At 49.0% G+C, this 21,033-nt stretch overlaps 1 protein-coding gene across 2 annotated transcripts in view; it reads right to left on the bottom strand.

The window, feature by feature from the left end:
• Positions 1-21,033, bottom strand: part of CLN6 (CLN6 transmembrane ER protein) — a 70,623-nt gene that overhangs the window by 16,528 nt on the left and 33,062 nt on the right. The window contains exons 3-4 of one of the 2 annotated variants that reach the window (XM_069625117.1): positions 20,072-20,170; positions 19,792-19,980 (exon numbers count right to left, since the gene is read on the bottom strand). In XM_069625117.1, the coding sequence (XP_069481218.1) occupies positions 19,792-19,980; positions 20,072-20,170 (288 nt within the window). The remainder of the gene's footprint in view (positions 1-19,791; positions 19,981-20,071; positions 20,171-21,033) is intronic. The other variant, XM_069625118.1, reaches the window with a different exon arrangement.

Below are 21,033 nucleotides of genomic sequence, written 5' to 3'. Positions count from 1 at the left end.
GCGTATGGCCTCGGACCTAACCTCATTTGCGACTACTTTTATAAATGCGTCATTCAACCAGGGGTCAGTTCCGGCAGAATTGAAACTGCCGTTTATCTCCACTTTGTTGAAGAAGCCAAACCTGGACCCAGAAAACCTTCAGCGCTACCGCCCTATAGCAGGTCTTTCCGGGCCCAGAATGACTTTAGAAAAAGTGTCCACAATACAATTTCAAGACTATATCGAAAGAGAGGGCTTTCTAGACCCCCTACAAGCAGGGTTTGGGTCCAAATTTGGTACCGAAACAGCATTGATTGCGGTGTGCGACAAGTTATTGCGAGCGGCAGGTGATGGTAAACTTTCCCTGCTCGTATTGCTCAACCTATCCGCAGCTTTCGATACTGTGGATCACAATGTTCTATTATAATGTCTGAAAACCACCGGAAATGTTTCAGAGAGTGTTCTTAAATGGTTTACCTCCTTCCTGAATGGGCGCAGACAACGAGTGCAACTGGGGGGGTTTCCTGTCTGAAACTCTCCCACAAATCAGCGGGGTCGCACAGGGCTGCGCGCGTTGACCACTCCTGTTCAATCTGTATCTCCGGCCACTGATGCACATTCTGAGAAAACATAACATCAGTTTTCAATCTTACGCTGAAGACACACACCTGTACACTAGGCTGGATGACGAAGAATGCTCCCATATCAGGGTATAGATATAGAATATAGAGGAAATAGGGGCATGGATGGTGTCTAGTTGGCTGCAACTCAATCCAAGCAAGACCGAGGTGATCCTTGTTGGACCAAAACATCTATTGGAGGTGAATAGCAGCCCCCCCTCCTCCCTTTTTGGGCTCAAAATTGAAGTATGCGTCCAAAGTCAAAAACTTGGGGTGCATTTGGCAGAGTGACATGGGTTGCGACGGGCAGCTTTCAGCAAAGGTTCAGGAAGTATCTCATAACCTACGGCTGCTGCGCCAGGCATTTCCTTACATGCCACAAGAGGATTGTGCCATAGTGGTCGGACCCTCAGTGAACTCAAAGCTGGACTATTGTAATGGGTTTCTCGCCGGGGCTCCTGCTAAACAAATCCACCGGTTACAAAAGGAACAGAATGCAGCCGTTACACTAGTCTTTGGGGTATCAAAATGTACCCACATTTCTGGCCTTCGTCGCTCCCTCCACTGGCTAGCAGTGCAGGATCGTATTAAATTTAAAGTTGGATATCTTATATTTAAGTGTCTGAATGGCCTGGCACTACGATATTTGAGGGACAAGTACATACAATATCAACCAACCCAGTACTTAAGATCAGAAGACAAGCACCTGCTCATTATGCGTTTTTAGGGGAAAATGTCGTTTTCCGGTTTTCGGGCCCAGATTGTGGAACAGTCGTCCGCTGGAACTGAGGAAAGTGGAATCCCAGCCAACATTTCGAAAAGGGTTGAAAACTCACCTTTTGAAATAAACTCTTAATCGTTGTAGGTCTCTGTCGATACATGATTGTTGATGGTATTGTTCACATGATGATATATGTCAACTGCGCCGGGATTCAATTAGGTTTGTTGCATGCGCGATATAAATCCCTCACTCATACTACTTTTTCTGTGGCAAGGGCTCAACCCGCTGAGTTGACTCGCTGGCATTCTCGAGGGCCCACAGTGTGTGTATAATATGGGCCCTGTGAGGCAGGAGACGCCTCACTGTGAAGGAGAAGGGATTGCTGTCGCAGGAGGGGAGAGCAGGGCTCGATGGGACAGGGGCGGGCGGTCAGTAACACAGAGGACATCTGTGAAATGGCCTCTCATGGGAGGGACTCTCTGAGACAGGACAGGGCCTCTCTGTGAAAAGCCAGGTCTCTCGTGACTTGAAAGGTTTATCTGTGGCAGGAGGGAGAGGGCTTCGCTGTTAAAAGAACGGACCTCTCTGCGAAGAGGGAGGGCGCTGCCTGTGACAGGAGATGTTTTGTCAGTGAACAGGAAGGTCTCTGTGATGGGGTTGGCGGCCGATCCCTGACAGGCTAGCACATCGATTTGCTCTATAGGGGTGCTTCTGCATGGCACTCCTGGGGTGCAAGGCTTAAATTAGCATCGCCTGAAGTTGACGATGGAAAAATACAGCCAAAATGGAGGAGTCACCCTGCTAACCGGGGCAGGGGCCTCACTCCTCTTCCCTCCCCAGCCTCTGCGCAAGGGGGAGGTATTAGCACAAACAGCGCAAATGCGCTCGGAAAACCCGCGAAGGACGACAAAAAAGGGGCGGGGCAATCCCCATATAAGAGGTGGGCGTCCTGCTGGAAAGGACTTGCTGTTTTCACCAACAGGATGCCCGCCACTGGTGAAGAGGATTTCGTTTTAGTTTGTGGGAGCCTGCCTAAGCATACATCCAGGCCGCCGAAGGGTGAAATTTTACAGAAAGCTAACAATATTTGGAAAGATACGCCTGGGCCGCAGTTGGGGGTGAAAGAGTAAAAGGGAAGCAGCGAGACACATTGCGGAGGAGGCGCTGAAAACTTGAAGCAGGCACATAAGAGCGGAAGCTGGGGGGAACAAACGTTTGAAGCTCCGTGCTCGACCGAGGTCGCAAGTGCACCTTGGGGAAGGCCTTGAAGCGCTGAATTTACTGTTTGGTGGCACAAGGGCCCAGTAGTAGCTGCGCTAAGCGGGCTCGCCGGAGCAAAGAAGAGGGAAGGCCACAGAATACTTGGAATCGAAGGAACAGAGCGGGCCAAACAGAAACTTTGTTGCAAGAACTGTGAGCTGCGCCAAGCGGGCTCGGCGGTAGGAAGCGGCTAACAGAAAGAACAGGCCAGAGACTTGGGGTAATTCAGCTCACATTGTGGGAGCACAGCGAGCTGCGCAAAGCAGGCTCAGCTGGGTAACACAAACCGACAAGCTGTGCAAAGCAGGCGCAACAGGGTGAAGCCCTCCACCACAAACCTCCTCAGGACTAGTGCGAGCTGCGCAAAGCAGGCTCTACGAGGTGAAGCACAGCAGCACGCAACGGACAGGACTACTTTGAGCTGCGCAAAGCGGGCTCACGTGGGTGAGGTGCTACAAAGGGATAGCAGTGTCATTTCGCTGCCTTATAAGCAATAAAGATGGAGGCACAGGGCCAAGGCACCAAAGGGCTTAGTTGCTCTCAGATGGATCTGGAGGCCTTGCTCGCCATGGCACGGATGGCAGCCGACAAACATGGCACAGGCTGGATGGAGCTGGTGAGATCTCAAATGGGGGCATAGGTTGCTGGGCGCAACCAAAGGGCTGAATCACCTCTGTTGTTTCCACCCGCATCCAACGAGGAGGCTTGGGTTGAAATACATTCTTTGGAAGAGGGTGAGGAAGAGGAACGCATTGAGGAAGAAGAGCCAATCTCCAAAAGGAAGAGGGTCATGACAGAGAAAGCCAAGGCCAGCAGGCAACAGGCAGAAGTGGCTAGGAGATGAAAACCGGCAGACCCTAAAGGAAGGGGGAGGGCGCAGGAGGTTGTAGCCGCAACAGCGCCTGTATCTGCTGAGGCTGCAAGGAGGCGTGGCGGCACTCCCAACGCCCTGTAGCCAGCACAGCGGTAGCAGCGGAGGGCCCCACCACCTTAGAGATGGTAAAAGGTATGTTCATGCAGTGTATGCAGGCATGGGGAAATGGGAGTAATGGACAAATGTTATATAATAATGTTAATTCATCTAACCAGTTGGGTAGAAATGCTGAGGCAATGCACCTACAGGGGGAGACCATGGCACCAGGAGAGGTGAGCCCTGGGGCGGGGCAGGCAGTGCTTGCAAAACATGGAGGGGATACTTGGCTCAACTATGATAGAGGGTTTAGACTCAAGATGCAGGTGTGGCCAGCTATGTCCTGGGACGAAGTCGATGTGGGTGGGTACATAGACAAAACGGTACCAGCCAGAGCAATGGGAGAAAAGGCCCAAGGGGAGAAGCCACAATACAGGAAAAACAGAGGGTCCTACCCGCACAGAGGCAGGGGGTCTTTTCGAGGGAACTCCTCCTGGAACAACCTTCCAGGGGGAGCAGCCTGAATGCTGGGGGTTTGCCGAGGGGAAATGTACCTACGGGAACACTTGTTGATTCAAGCGCACCAAGGGCAAAGGCTCAGGGGGGTGCAGCTCCGCAGCCGGGGAAGGGAAGCAGCGAAGTAGCGTCAAGCCCAAGGAGAAATCCAAGCATGATTAAAAATCAGTTACCCACACCTGTACGATCGCAGGCCAGGATTCCTTCTCTAATTGTGTATCATAATATGGGCGATGCTAAGATTCTATGGGAAGGTTTTAGGTGGGGGTTCAGGATTCCTTTCAAAGGAACAAGGGTGGCAAAGAGGCAAGCAATTTGAAGTCAGCATTGGTAATGCCAGAGGTATTGGCTCAGAAAGTGGGTAAGGAAATCCAATTGGGGAGGGTGGCGAGCCCTTTTCGCCTCCCCTCCTATGGAGGATTTTGTGGTGTCACCTTTGGGACTGGTGCCTAAGAAGGATGAGGGGCAGTACAGAGTGATACAGCACCTGTCCTTCCCGGAAGGTGAATCAGTGAATGATGGCGTAGCGGATGAGCAATGCAGGGTGCATTACGCGTCATTTGACGAGGCCGTGGAGATGGTGAGAGCCACAGGGCGAGATGCGCTTATGGGGAAGGCAGACATAAGAGTCCGCTTTCCAGTTGTTGCCAATACACAAGGAAAGCTATCATTTGCTGGGTTTCAAGGTGCACGATGAGTACTTCTATGATAAATGTTTGCCAATGGGTTGTGCTATTTCATGTGCATACTTTGAAAAGTTCAGCAGTTTCTTGGGAGTTTGCATTGCGGCAGAGGTCTTCTGAAGGGGGGTACTGCATTACCTCAATGATTTCTTGTTTATCGGTAAGAAGGGGATGGGTGAGTGTGGGTCGCTCATGGCGTCATTTCAGGGATTGATGAAGGAAATGGGGGTACCGCTGGCCAGTGGGAAGACAGTCGGTCCGGTCACAATGCTGACCGTTCTGGGGAATCGAGATTGATTCGGTCGCAGGGGAGTGCAGACTGCCAAGGGATAAAGTGCTGAAATTGAGAGAAACGATCAAGAGGTTGAGGGGTAAGGACAAAGCCACTTTGAGGGAGCTTCAATCACTGGCAGGCAACCTTAATTTTGCGGGGAAGGTCATCCGGGCGGGAAGGAGTTTGCTAGGAGCGTTGGGCTTAAGACAGTGGGGCTACAACACGCGGGGCAACATGTCCGCCTGGGTGCGGTAGTCAAGGAGGACCTCGAAATGTGGGATGCGTTTTTGGACAACTTTAATGGGGTGTTGCTATGGCGAGAGGGCTTGGACAACAGCAAGGGTCCTACACTGTTCACTGATTCCTCGGGTTCACACAGATTTGGGGCCATTTTGGGGAGCCAATGGTGCGGGTAGGCCTGGACAGCAGCATGGCGATGCGAAAGGATTACTACGGATATTATGCTGTTAGAGTTGTTTCCTATAGAAGTGGCGTTTAAAATGTGGCATGAACAGTTAAAGGACAAGAAGGTGATTATCTGGTCAGACAACCTGGCTGTGGTGCAGATCGTCAATCAAGGCATGTGTAGTAACCACAGGGTGCTTAAGCTGCTTAGAGAGCTCACAAGGAGCATGCTGAATCTGAACACAGAGGTGAGGGCACGGCATATTCCAGGGGTGAAAAATGTGGCGGCTGATTCTCTCTCTCGTTTGCAGTGGGAGATGTTTTGGGGGAGATGTCCGGAAGCAAGTGTGAGGATGACCTCTTTCAAAGCGCAATGGTGGGGCATGATTGGGGGGATCTGAGTTCCCTGAACAACACCTCTCTAGTACCTGGCACAGCGATGAGATACAAAGGGTGCTGGGAGCGGTTCTTGGCCTTTCAGAGCGATATGCTGTCAGAATCACAGAGAGATTTGCCAGTACAGCAGTTTGTGGGATGGTGACGGCAAACTGGGAGGTCCAGATCTTGGGTGGCATTTTACTTGGCAGCAATAGCTCACTAGTACAAGTTGGGGGGTAGGACGGATCCCACAAAAGAGCACTACATTGTAATGGCTATGAGAGGTTGGGCCAAGCAGGCCGAGAGGAACCCTGATGACAGGCGACCCATTGACGTGGGGAAATTGCACAGTATGATCGGATGCCTGGCAGGAGTGTGCCGGAATGAGTATGAGAAGGTCTTGTTTATGGTGGCCTTCACATTGGCTTTCTTTGGGACGTTCAGGGTGAGCAAGTTGGTACCAGAGAATAAGGAAGGCAGGGGTTCTGGGTTCCTTGGGATGGGCGATGTGCGCTTAGAGGGAAGGCGGTTCAGCATCCCCTTTACAAAATCCAAGAGGTTGATTACACTCGGCAGCACGCAGGGCAGCAGGGTGTGCCCAGTAGGGTGTGTAGCGGCGTATCTACATCTGAGAGTTTCTACAGGCGAAGGGTCCCCGTTTCTCGTGCACAGCGATGGGTCGGCGTTGAGCGGTTTCCAATTCAGGAGGGTCATGGACACTGGTGAAAGCGGGGGTTACAGAAGGGGTGTTTGGGACACATTCATTTAGGATAGGGACAGCCACCTCAGCGGCAGGGATGGGCCCTAACGCCGAGGCGATCAAGCAGATAGGGGGATGGAAATCGGAATGTTTCAAGAGGTACATCATGCCTGATAAAATGTAGTGCTAACAGCTTCCCTCTCATCCCCTCCCTAGTAGTTGCAGCACAAAGAAGGAGGCGGTCCGTCTGGGTGGTGGGGCATTCATTTGTGTCAAGGGACGGGGCGAGCTGGACGACCTATCAGGGAGAGTTGACCGCTGGCGAATATCGGATATGGTGGCACAGGGTGCCTGGCATGAGATCGGCACAGCTGCAGGGGCACGTGCGCAAGTTGCTGGGTAAGCAGCAAAAACCTGAGGTGCTGGTCGTGTATCTCAGGGGCAACGACTTGACGAGTCTTGGGAGAGGGAGCCTGATGAGAGAAATTATGTCTTCTTTGTAGGAGTTGTCAGCACAGCTGGGGGAGACCGAGATTGCATGGTTGGAAATCATTCCAAGACAGGAATGGAGGGGTGCGGAGAGTCATTCAGCTGTGGAGCATTCAAGGAGGAAGTTGAATTGCGCAATGGCGAAATTCTGCAAGGGCAGAGGTTTCCCCCACACCAGGTACTGATTGATCAACCTTAAATCCCCGGAATACTACTTGAAAGATGGAGTGCTTTTGTCGCCATTGGGAATGGAGCTGTTTTTCTGGAATGTGTGCACAAAGCTACTGGAACTGTGAAGGAGGGAAGGGGGGAGCCGCGGTGGGCGGTAACCCACCTTCGGTGTGGCAGTGTTTTGGCGACCAGGGAGGAGAGACAGACTCCGAATGAGCCATTGCTAAGCCAGAAGGGTCTTCGCTCTTTCGGACGAGCGCCTCTTGGGAGCCTAAACGGCGTGGGCGTCTGGTGGTAGCAATGAGGGCTCAGCTTCCCCCCAACAAACGGCACTCTCTCAGCCCAGGAACACCTGCCGGGGCAGACGGGTCTCAGGCACAAAGGGTTTGGGGGAGTTGTGCCTATTATGGACTTTGGGAAAAAGGAGGAAGCAGGTTTTGGATATGGAGCAGTCGCCGCACCTCCTGAGCTATTTTCACTGTTGTTTGCTGTGTTTATTATGTGTGAAAATAAATCTGATGCCTTTTTATGCCAAAAAAGAATACATGTCTCATTCGGCACCTTACTGGAGGGAAAAGGAAGGGCAAAATGAATGAGCAAAGGTGATGTAAGTTGGCGTAACAAATGGACAAATGCCAGGTTATGTTTCGTAGAGTTAGTCAGGTAGCGTATGAATTGCATGTCTCGGTAGGATAGCTCAGGGACAACGTGCAAGGCGACACAGGTTTGATTCCACGGTCTGCGCTTAGAAACCTCTGGGTATTAAGCGCATTATAAATAACCTATCATATCATGAGTCAGCCACTATTGAGACCACAGGGTTTCCAATTTGCACCTGGGCCAAGCCCAACAAAATAAAGTGCCAGGGCCTCCTTTCTCACCACAAAGGCAGACAAGAAGGTGTTTCTGAACAGCATAGCATGTTTGCAATCCCTTTGCTATTTAGTTATATCCCAGAATGCCCTGCGTCCCGTCCAGAGCAGTAATGTTGAGAGCACGCGTGAATGTGTTAAGCTCCCACCTCGCCCATATTTCCTTACCCTGAAACCATATCTTATACCTTGGTGCCTCCCACCCCCACCTTGTGGTATTAATCTCTTTTGCCAGAAAAATAGTGCCGAGCCAGACCAGTATTCTACTTTACGTTCACTTTGGGCGCTGTTTGGCCTTTTACATACATGCCAACCCTCTCGATTTAGGCGGGAGACTCCCGATTTTCTAGTGAAAAATACTGCTATTTTTCACGTTCTCCCGCCTAAAATAATTATTTCCCCAATGCATTTCTATGGTGAAATTATTGTCTCCCGATTTCGCTGTAGAAATCTCTCTCAGCTGCTTCGGAATGTTGGCATGTATGATTATAGCCCCTGGTTACGCAACACTGCCATTGCAAAGAGAAAGCACCTTTCATCCATAGCTCTCAACTCACACGCTTTTGGCGGGTGTCACCCGCCTTGTAAACAGATGACTCACCCGCCAAGCCTCCAGCACGCCCATTCATTTCAATGGGCCTCTCACCCGCCAAAAACAAAATCGGGTGTTTTCACCCGCCTTTGTGATACAAATGGTTGAGAGTTATGTTTCATCCTGTGGTAAAGCCGGCATTGGGGAAGCGTCTTGGGGTTTTCTAACTGTGCTGGACCCCTTCTGTCTGAGCTGACCTAGGAACCGCCAACCCCGAACTCGTGCTGCCCCGCGAAACTTAGCAGCCGGGTAAAGAAACTCTGTCTCTTGAGAACAAAGTTATTTTTCTTATCAAACCTTCTTTCCACATGCGTATGAACTTCGATGTTCACATCTGTAACGGGAGTACCATCAGTACTGTGTGCAGGAGTTGTTGGAAGCCCATCCGTGCCTTTCTGCACTAAAATCAGCGCCATCTTTGTTTGGGGAACTCGCCTCCGTCTAATACTTTGATATGCTCCTCAAGTGTCTGCCACCGGGGCCGAGGAGCACGTGTTCTAATAGCATAAGAGCTCTGCCTTCAGCCTCCAGGTCCATACTCTGAGGTGCTGCTTCCAGAGATGTGCACGCGGGGCCAGTCCCGAAAGGTTCATTACTGCTCTGCATTGGCTGAAGAACTTTCTGGAAGCCCACATGGTCTCTGCTGTGACCCTTTGGCTGTATCCTAAACGTTCACGACTAGAAGGGCCCGGTGTACCCAGCTCGTCTTGGGGTGTTTGTGTAAAGTACATAAAGTGATGGTTGTTGTGGCAACCCTTTTATTTATTCATGGCTGCAATTAGTGCTCTTTGCTGGTTCTTGCTCAGCCTCAGCGCCACCTGCCGAGCATTGGCCTCGATTGTCCGTCAGCTGAAGTGTACCATGGAAGCCTTGGTTTTTCTCCCCTTCCTTAGAGAGATGCAACATGAACTCTGAGATAGGGAGGGAGTGCACACAGAACCACCTGGCTGATCAGTCAGTGCTTTTTCATCGCCCATCTGATTATGAGAAGGCTTGACAAGGAGAGGATATTTTTTTTAGAAGGGTTGCTTGTGTGGCACGGAAGTGTCTCTCTTTAAGACGTCCTCTCCCTAATGAGAAAGGCACTTCAGTAACGGGGAGGTCCCCTCTCTGACAACTGATGCTCTCACTGTGAGCGTGGAGGCCCTCTCTGTGACAGCCGAGTCTCTCAATGTAATTGTTGAGGGCCTCTTTGTGATAGGTGAGACCTTCCATGCGTTTGCTGAGTGCCTCTGTATAACAAGTGAGGCCCTTCAGTGACATTTTGTGACAGGTGCATGCCTCACGGTGGTCAGTCATAATGTAGAATGCAATAATGTAGAAAGTCAAAATGTTGAATTTTTTTTTTAGAAAACAATAATGTCGAAAAACAATAATGTCGAATTTTTTCTACATTTTTTAGAATTATTTTGAAAAAAATAAATAAATATATATATAATTAAAATTTGTTGAGTATGAGGGGTGAGAGGGGAGTGGGGGGGTGGCTGGGGGATGTTGGGTGAGGGGGGTTGGGGGGGAACCCCCCCTAGTAAATGATACTCTTCTTGTTTATTTATTTATTGATAATGCTAATTGACATTTTTTTTCGACATTATTTTTTCTAAAAATTGACTCTTTTCATTATATGTATAGGTTTTCGACATTATTGTTATCTACATTTTTTTTCTACATTTTTGTAAGTCGACATTTTTTTTTCTACATTATGACTATAAACCGTGCCTCACTATGATTGTGAATGCCCTCAGCCTGATTGTGGGTGCTGTGAAGGCATCACAAATGAGACACAGTTTGATCAACAAAGTTTTATTAACTAAAAATTTAGGGTGGAGTAAGGCCTAAATTGCCCTATGGTAAGGTGGGATTTCCCGACCTAAAGAAACCTAAGGATATTCTGTGTTGGGAAGTCCAAAGCAAATGGATGTCTGTGTCGTAAACCCATACTTGCCCTCACATCTAAATGTTTACAATGTCTAGGGATGTCAGCATCAAAATAAGTAGTGTTCAAATAAGAGTTCAGAGCTTCTTCCAGCTCCGGCTTGTAAACAGCATTCCTTTTGCCAAGTTCAAGATAGTTCACAAGCCACAGGCTTTCCCTTCCCCTAGAGTTCACGATAGTTCACAAGGCACAGGAGTTCCCTTCCCCTTGAGTCCCATACAGTTCAAATGTTTCAGCCTTTCAAAACAACACAATTCCTTGGGGCACTTCCCAATGTGGATGATCTGGTTACCTTTCCTCAATTCCCATCTGTACTCAGTTCCTTGACTTCAAATTACATAAAAGTTCCTTAGGATTCAAACACAAGCTTCTTTGTGCGTGCTTTCAGTGGCTTTTCCATCCAGGGGGCACTGGGTCTAGGCGCAGTTGTAGGACCACATGGTCCACCCATTACGGGTCACGCAGATGATGCCCCTTACTTGCTGCTTTTCCATCAACACATGGCCATTGCTTCAGATTGACAGTGGTGCTTGATTCATTCACATAGATCACACCGTCTTGACCTTGCATCGTGGCTTAGTTTTGCCACCATGCACTGGGTGCACGTTCTTATATTCTCCTGCTTTTTGCAAATGCTTGTTTTCTCAGATTAAACAGTTCCTTAAATTCTCTTGGCGTTTGTCACTGCTTGCTTTCTCATATAATACAGTTCCTTGTATCAGGATCATACAATACAGTTACTTGAATTCTCAGCTTTTGCCACTGCTTGTTTTCTCATACAATACCCCGGAACTTAAATTACTCAGAAAAAATAAAGCTAAAGCACAACTCACATGGAAAAACAACCCCTCCGCGGAAAACAAATCAAATCTCACGAATATATCCTCTCTATACAAAAGCGAGCTAATTCGCTCTAAAAGAGATGCCTACAACACCAGGATTGATCCGGCAGGGTCCTCCACTCAGGAGCTATTTAAAATTCTAAAAGAACTAGAGAACCCCAATTCACCACCAGACACCTGCTTGAAAGACAAACCCTGGTGCACCAGCATCCAAAACGCCCCTAACAACTAAATTATTGGACTCCAAACCAAAATTGAGGACAAACGCCAACAACTCACCAATAACAAGGTCACCAACCCTGGCCAACCCACGCCCAACAATACCAGATCGGGCTTCACATTCAAGAAAGTTACCACGATCGAAGTTCAAAAAATCATCACCTCCTTAAAACCATCGAATTGCAAAGGGGACAGCTGTCCCGCCCAAATCATAAAAGACCCAGCTAGAGAGCTTTCCCCCTTCATCACCAAACCTATCTTTCACCAATAACTCAGTCCCCAGTAACCTAAAACAATCATGGGTTCTACCAATCTTGAAAAAACAATCCCTAGACCCATCCATACCCACCAACTACAGACCTATTACCACAGTCCCATTCTTATTAAAAATCCTGGACAGAGTCGCCTACATCCAAATTCAGGAATACCTGGAATCCAACCAATTGCTAGGAATACGTCAATCTGGCTTCAGACCTGAACATGGAACAGAAACTGCCCTTGTTGATCTCAAAAGTCGGATTGACGAAATTAAAGACAAAGGCGATGCCGCGATTCTACTCCTCCTAGACCTCTCAGTGGCCTTCGACTTGTTCAACCACAAAATTCTTTGCAGCCACCTAGCCACCACAGCTCACTTCTCCTCCTCTGCCATCACATGGATACAATCCTTTCTGGCAAACAGAACCATGCGGGTTTTTTCAACAACAGCTGCAGCAGACCCCATCCCCATTTCATGCTGGGTCCCACAAGGCTCCTGTGTATCCCCCACTTTGTATAACATATTTACAAAGCCCCTATTTGACCAATTGGACCGTCTGGATGTCACCTACACGAACTACGCAGACGACACCCAGATACTCCTCACCATCACAGGCAACTACCAAGCAGACGTCACCCGGATCAACTAAATATTCTCCATCATTCAGGCATGGATGGCCTCTCATGGCCTCTGCCTGAATGATGAGAAGACAGAGCTCCTCATTGTTGGCTCCCCCAGCAACCTATCTAAACTTAATCCCAATTACAACAACATCATTATCGATGGTCACACCATCCCTATTGCCAAAACGTGAAAACACTCGGCTTCTACCTTGATGCCAACATGAACCTCGCCAAACAAACCAACATGATCGCCTCAGCCTCGGCCAACACCGGCAAGCTCATCAGGGCCAGCAGACCCTTCCTATCATCCAATAGCTGCCTCACTCTTGCCAGAGCCCTCATTCAATCCAAACTGGACTACTGCAACAGCCTGTACCTAGGTGCTAACCAGTCCATAATTAAAAATTACAGGTACTTCAAAATAACGCACTGCGCGTAGCCCTCACCATTCCCAGGCGAGAACATATCTCCACTGCTAGGAAATCCTGCAAATGGCTCTCCATACGCCAGAAAATTGATCTGAAAACCATCTGCCTCACGTACAAGTCCCTTAATCACCTAGCCCCACCATATCTAACTAACAAATTCACCATGAAACCAGCCACCAGAACCACTAGATCCTCCAACACTCTATGCTTGTCAGTACCTAGATTCCACCTAATAAGAGCTGGAGGGGCTAGCTTCACAGTACTTGCCTCCCAACTCTGGAACACCCTACCACTCAACATCAAAACTGTTGAGTACTTCCAGATCTTTAGGAAGCATGTTATCAGCTGGCTCCTGAACAAAGAGTAGCACCACTAACACCTGGCTACACTCCCCTCTGCCTGATAAACTGCTGTATGTGATGCTAAAGTACCACCCAGACATACGTGTACACCTACTGCTTAACTATGTCTGTAACTCCTGTAAATGGATGTATATTGAAATTTTATATTGCAAACTGTATATTGTTTAAACATATAACTGTAAATTGTATATATCATAATTATGTAACCGTCTGCTTTAAGTGCCCTTCTACCTCTGGGTTTGGTGCGCTATACAAATAAATAAAACAAACAAACAAACAAATACAGTTCCTTAAATTCTGTTGGCTTTTGCCACTACTTGTTTTCTCATATAATACAGTTCCTTATATCAGGAGGCTTCACAAACATTCTTTCACCCCAATCAGTATTCAAAAGTGCTCAAACTTGCTTTCACTCAAATCGATATTCACAGAAATGCTTGCTTCCACTGAAATCAGTATTCACTATTCACTTTGCATGCCCGACTGCCATCCCGGTGTCCCCCCTGCGGTCGGAGCTTAAAGCTTGCCTTCGAGGTTTCCTGCTGCCACAAGCTCTATTTTCCCCGTGTGGTACCTCACATAGTCTCCCGCAGGCTCTCTGTAGCTTCGCTCACCCAGCGATGCTTCTCCTGCAGCTCGGGATTCCAACGACTGCTTCGCTGGGTCATGCCGGTTTCCATCTCGTGGTCTGCCACCGGCCTCCAGCGTCCTCCAGCGTCCTTCAGCTTCGCTACCCACTGCACACGCTCTGCATCTTCCAAAGGGTCTTGAGCAGTTTGCTTACCACGCCACTTCTCCAGAGAAGTCTGCTTTCACCCAGCGGTCTGTACCCCTGCTTCCACAGCTGACCCCAGAGTACTTCTTGCTTTTAAAGTTCCTGCCACCCTGATTGGTCCAAAAAGGACTAGACCGCTCACTGTTGAAACAGTAGTCCTGCATTACTGTTGCTGGCCTCCTCCTCACCCGAGTACTGTGAAAAACCCAAGGGTCTTTTCCCCCTTTCTGCACAGCTGAGGGGAAAGCTCAAGGAAGAATGCCAAAAGAGGAGAACACCATTAGGTGAGACAGGGTGTTCCCCCATTTATTCTAATGTCCTTGCCCGATGTCACCTCAGATTTTGTAGGATGCTGTTGTTCTACCTCAACCTCATCCCCACCATGTCCTTCTCTGAAATGTAGAACCATCCCTACCCGCCCTCTTGGCAATAATCTACCCAACATCTACCCTTTTAAATTAACATCCACTGGAAGGAAGGGAGGACGATCAAGGAAAGGGAGAAATACACAAAACCCCTCTATTTGGCAATAAACCTTCCCTTGTTTCTCTGACGCAACTATTTTTCTGCCTACTCAGGAATACTATAACACCCACCATCCCAGTCATTCTTCTCCCCGTCCCACTGACAATTATTTTCCGAACTCCCAGTCTGCTTTTATAAAACACCTCAGTTGCCACACTCCTATTCATTCCACGATCGAGAGACAGAACCCAGAGACAAAACTAAAAGAAATACCTCTGGCTTTTTCCTGCGAGCCTGTCCCCCTAATGAGATCAGGCAGAGTCAGGCATCACACCTTGACACCAGACACCTGGCCTCCATTTCCCTGCCCCATAGGGATAAAAGGCAGAGCACGGAAGCACACTCTGAGCAAGGCAAAACACTCGAGGAAGCAGCAGTTCCAAGATGGCAGTTTAAACAAGGAGAAAGACGGCAAGACCAGAGAGGGTTGCAAGGAGGGAAGTGCCCATGACCTTTTCAGCGAAAAAACACTACTTTAACGAACACTCGAGAATAAGAAACATAAGACCTGGAATTAAAGAAAAGTGCATTGTGTGTCAAAGGTACCCGGGCTCTCCCGCATCGATAGCCGAGGCGGGGAGAAGTGATTGCCGCTGTGATACTGTCCTTGGCGCCTACAACAAAGCAGCACCAGTAAAGTAAGCACAGCCGGTGAGTCAGGCAGACTCATCGCAGACCGGTCTGTGTTAGAACCCATGTTGCAGGCATCAACATTGTATGAAGAAATCTGCAAAGAACAGAGTGTCAGGCGTGTGTGATGCAATGACGCAAATATAATTGAATATCCAAGGAGTGACTGAACTTTTGAAACCAAGATAGATACCATATACAGAGTGGTCCAGCAGCACATGGGTGCTCATTCGAAGGTCTCTGTTAGGTATCCAGCTGAGAGTGTAAAATTGTGAACTGTGAAATCAAAGTGGTCCTGCAACGGGTCAAGCGAAACCCTGTGCACATTCGGAGCTCTTCGATAGCTAATATGAACTGCAGCAGGTCTGAACCCAGCTAAGGGAGAGTAATTGTATAAAAGGGATCTGAGCCCGGCTGAGGGGGATCTGAGGTGAACTGTGAGTCACCTGAGAAAAGATATTCTATAAGCATTGCCGAAGAGGATCTGAGCCCGGAAGAGGGGGGTCCAAACTAAAGACTGTGGTATAAAAGGGATCTGTCCCCGGCTGCGGGGGATCCAGGGTGAAGAGTGAATCGCCAGACTTAACTATTTGTAAAGGAACTTTTCGTTTGATTGGTACATCAGGCCCTCTGAATCAAGAGACTTTGATAACTTAAGAGACTTTGGGCACAGAAGGCCCTGATGTTGATAATACTGTGTCCTCGTGCCGAAGAAGCCCGAGAGTGTGCTGTGCTCGAGTGAACCGCCTTGTCCTGTGCTGAAAACGTGGGCAAGGGAGGCCAACGGCCTGAACATCCTGATTTATCATTTTGTGAACACTTCTTTAATTTTCATGAACATTATCCCCCACTATTTGTATTTAGTGGTAAGGATTGGCAATAGTTTTTTTTAGTATAGGCCATTTCTATGGCTTCTGTGAGGGTGGGTGTCTCTGTGATAGTGAGGGCCCTTTCCGAGCCTGCCTCTCTCTGACAATGAAGAGCAAAATAGTGAGGGCCCTCAATGGCAGTGTGGTGGCATCAATCAATCAATCAATCAATTTTTATTTTGACGAGACTCCACTAGGACTGCATAATTATTTTTTGATGGTCGTAGCTTGCTCCCATCTTAGATTTAGGTTTAGATGGGCGCTTATCACACCCTTGTTAAAGTTCAATAAACACCTTTGAACTGTGGTCACTTGTGTCTGTCTTACCTTGATACCAGGCCTTCCTTACAGTACACAACTGATGTCTGTATGTGTGTGGGTGTGTGTTAATGAAATGAGGATGAGTTTCGCTAGCTGGTCTCTTCCTCGTCCCAGTGCCAAACTGGTGTTTCTTGGGAAATGTTTCAAGGACAGAACAGGGAAAGGACTGACAATAGCCTTTAAAGGCTTGAGGGCAGATGACTCATTGTGAAAGGGAAATGGGGATACCATGTCTCACCTAAGGACATTTGCTCCCCACTCTCCAAGTCTCCTTTACCCGGGTGATCCTCCCTCGCATTTCCACCCCAGGGTCAGGATCCAAGAGCAATGGCCTTTCCCTTAGGAGGATACAGGGGGAAAAGAAGTGAGGCCGCCCTCAGCTTCCTCACAATGCCCTCTTTGGAACACTATGATTGTGGAGGTACTCTGTGACAGGTGAGGCCCTCTCCATGATGGGGCTTTCTGTGATGTCAAGATTTGAGTTTCCGAGCCTGCCTCTCTCTGACAATGAAGAGCAAAATAGTGAGGGCCCTCAATGGCAGTGTGGTGGCATCTGTGAAGGGGGAGGCTTCTACGGGGCCCATGAAGGTCCTCCTCGAGATGAGGCGCCCTCTGTGACAGGAGAAGCCCCCTGTGATGGAGCAGGGCCCTCCTGACTCTAGCAGGTTTACTGGAAGAAACACTTAGTAGGTTTAGGAAACAATGAGGCAGTAACTGACACTCAAACAACATTCCCATAGAACCCCCCGCTCTGTACAAATATCCACCCCCTCCAGCCTCGAACCTTCCGCCCAGACATGTACCCATGACAACATACAGCACTCCCTGCATGCACAAAGACATTATACGCCTCAAGGTATATGTATATATATTTTTTTAATGCAGGAGGCAAACAAAACTTGTCTGAAGCAGTGACTTTTGCATACGTGTGGTAATTGGACCCCGAATCTCCTCCCCACCCCATCAAACAAGCCACTAGGGCGATGGCCACCTGTCACCCCCCCTTGACAGACACCACAAGTGGATATTCTCGACACCTGGTCATGAAGATCTTTTTCTCTGACCATTCACATGGTTGAATGATTGACAACCCTCCCATAGCACAGCACTTGCATAGCACAGCACTTGCATAGCACAGCTATGCCCAAAAGGGGGTTCTGGGTGCTGTTGAGCCTTATTCCACTGCACTTTAAGAAACCGGTGCTGCTGGTCTAGCTGAGAGTCAATAGGGTAGTGAAGAACTGTGTCGCTGAATGGGCTTCATGGCACAAGGTTTTCTATGGTATGTGAGCGGATCGACTGGCGGCCGTGTCCAACTGGTCAAGCACCCTATGTCACGATGAGGGGTTGAATGCTGAGGTGCAAGTTTGTGCCATCATGGATGAGTGAATTGAGCCTGGAAAAGGGGGACCAGGATGATGTTCTTATGAAGGAAACCAGAGCACATATAAAACGTCGCTTTTGGAGAGATTGTGAGAGAGAAAAGTCCATGTTTTGTGGGAAAGTGCTGGGAAGTTTATATGTCTCCATAAGTTGTTGTGAAGCATGCTAAGGGGTAGGTGCTGTTGAGTGGTGGTGATAGGTGGACCCGGAATCCGTTCACTAAGGCGGTGGATGCGGGAATGGACACTGGTGATTGATGGACCAGGAATCCTTTCACTAAGGCGGAGGATGCTGGAATGGACATTGGTGATTGGTGATAGGTGGACCAGGAATCCTTTCACTAATGCGGAGGATGCTGAAATGGAGACTGGCGATTGGTGGACCAGGGACCCTTTCACTAAGGCGGAGGATGCTGGAATGGACATTGGTGATTGGTGATAGGTGGACCAGGAATCCGTTCACTAACGCGGAGGATGCTGGAATGGACACTGGTGATTGGTGATAGGTGGACCAGGAATCCTTTCACCAAGGTGGAGGAGGCTGGAATGGACACTGGTGATTGGTGATAGGTGGACCAGGAATCTGTTCACTAAGGCGGCGGATGCAGGAATGGACACTGGTGACTGGTGATAGGTGGACCAGGAAACCGTTGACTAAGGCGGCGGATGCGGGAATGGACACTGGTGATTTGTGGACCAGGAATCCTTTCACTAAGGCAAGGATGCTGGAATGGACATTGGTGATAGGTGCACCAGGAATCCTTTCACTAAGGCGGAGGATGCTGAAATGGATATTGGTGATAGGTGCACCAGGAAACCATTGACTAAGGTGGCAGAAATTGACACTGGTGATTGGTGATAGGTGGACCAGGAATCCTTTCACTAAGGTGGAGGATGCTGGAATGGACACTGGTGATTGGTGATAGGTGGACCAGAAATCCGTTGACTAAGGTGGAGGATGCTGGAATGGACACTGATGATTGGTGGTAGGTGGACCAGGAATCCGTTCACTAAGGCGGAGTATGCTGGAATGGACACTGGTGATTGGTGATAGGTGGACCAGGAATCTGTTGACTAAGGCGGAGGATGCTGGAATGGACACTGGTTATTGGTGATAGGTGGACCAGGAATCCGTTGACTAAGGCGGCAGATGCAGGAATGGACACTGGTGATTGGTGATAGGTGGACCAGGAATCTGTTCACTAAGGCGGCGGATGCAGGAATGGACACTGGTGACTGGTGATAGGTGGACCAGGAAACCGTTGACTAAGGCGGCGGATGCGGGAATGGACACTGGTGATTTGTGGACCAGGAATCCTTTCACTAAGGCAAGGATGCTGGAATGGACATTGGTGATAGGTGCACCAGGAATTCTTTCACTAAGGCGGAGGATGCTGAAATGGATATTGGTGATAGGTGTACCAGGAAACCATTGACTAAGGTGGCAGAAATTGACACTGGTTATTGGTGATAGGTGGACCAGGAATCCTTTCACTAAGGTGGAGGATGCTGGAATGGACACTGGTGATTGGTGATAGGTGGACCAGGAATCCGTTGACTAAGGCGGAGTATGCTGGAATGGACACTGGTGATTGGTGATAGGTGGACCAGGAATCTGTTGACTAAGGCGGAGGATGCTGGAATGGACACTGGTTATTGGTGATAGGTGGACCAGGAATCCGTTGACTAAGGTGGCAAATGCAGGAATGGACACTGGTGATTGGTGATAGGTGGACCAGGAATCCGTTGACTAAGGCGGAGGATGCTGGAATGGACACTGGTGATTGGTGATAGGTGGACCAGGAATCCTTTCACTAAGGTGGAGGATTCTGGAATGGACACTGGTGATTGATGATAGGTGGAAGGACATTTTAAGTCTGAGTGTCCTGGTGATGCATTGGATCCTGGTGTTGACATTATGGAGCCCATTGGGATGGATGATGCTGTGCCTGATGGAATATGTCACAATCGTCTGCACCCCGAGACAGTTCTAACTCGTTGTGCCTGGTATCGTACCCCAGAAACCCCCAATCTTTCTGTGCAGGCTTACCAGCGTCTCCGGCTTCAGGTTCCTGATGATGGGGTTCTCGCGGACAGACAGGTGGTGCTGGTAGCCGCTAAAGAGCAAGCGGTGGTTCACAGAGTCGCCCACCAGGTGAATGCTGGCCCCCATGACGAAGGTGATGATACTGACGTAGATGACAGCTCGCGGCAGGGTCTGCGGGGAGCGCTCTACCAGCTGTAAAACACACAACCATATCACTGGTCACTATCACGTTCGGCACAGGTTTCCAAGCCACCGGATGAGTCTCAAGGATCAGAAGACTTACCTTGAGGAGGAGGAACGGAGTGATGATGTTGTACGCCATGTGAAAATAGTCCCCCGCACTCGGCTTATTTAAGGGGAACCACTCCAGTGGAAGGACAATCTGAAGTGGGGGACACAAGTTTATGGTTGCGCATCAACAAGCAGCACCGGGGATACCTCAGAGGTTCAGAAACACAGAATGTGTGTTTTGGGCCACACAGAAGCAAAATGCATTCAAACATCCTGATTTACTTGAGTCATGTGGGACCAACACATGCCGTAACGTGGGTCTCCTGGGATCCGCAAGCAATAGTGGGGCACCAGTGGGCAACTGTGATGGCATACATGCAAACACGGGAACCCCAGACCCAATAGGAAACTCTGATACATTACTAGAGGAGCCCTGGGAAACCAAAACCCACATGTGTGGTGTTTCCAGAGTGAATTCATACCCACATCCTAACCTAGGAGTACTAATGGACATGTGCCTCTAACACCTACTCTAAATGGATTTCATAGTACAACTCTACAGGTTCCACCTCTGAGTGAATGCTAAGCTTACCTCTTATATGCAGACCTGTATATGTAAAATACTCCTTCTCCACTCTAATGACCGTGTGTATCCTGCTCACTGCTCCCTGCACTGGCTACCAGTTGCCAAAAGAGTAAACTTCAAAGCCCTCAGCATTACCTACAGAGCCTTTCACAGGATAATTGACTGCTGCATTCCGGCACCACTCCCCTACGGTGTTTTACCTCTTTCCACAAAGAACATAAAGGTGTAAACGTGGTTCCCCTTCCCATTGCGCATATGCCGTCGCCTGGGAGACCCTCTGCTACTAGTCGTCCTTATCGGGTCACCGAGCCTTTGGAAAATCATGGATCTTCCAGAGCATCCAGGGGATCCGCCGGTCACCGTGGCAACAGCGCTTGCAGACCCATCTCTCAGTAAAGCGTCCTCCAATCCCCACCCACTGGCTGATG

This window comes from Ambystoma mexicanum, chromosome 11 (genome assembly GCF_040938575.1).
Source record: "Ambystoma mexicanum isolate Mex_15411 chromosome 11, UKY_AmexF1_1, whole genome shotgun sequence".
Classification (NCBI taxonomy): Eukaryota; Metazoa; Chordata; class Amphibia; order Caudata; family Ambystomatidae; genus Ambystoma; species Ambystoma mexicanum.
The sequence above is the reverse complement of the archived record's forward strand: the minus strand, read 5'-3'. Positions and strand labels throughout refer to the sequence as shown.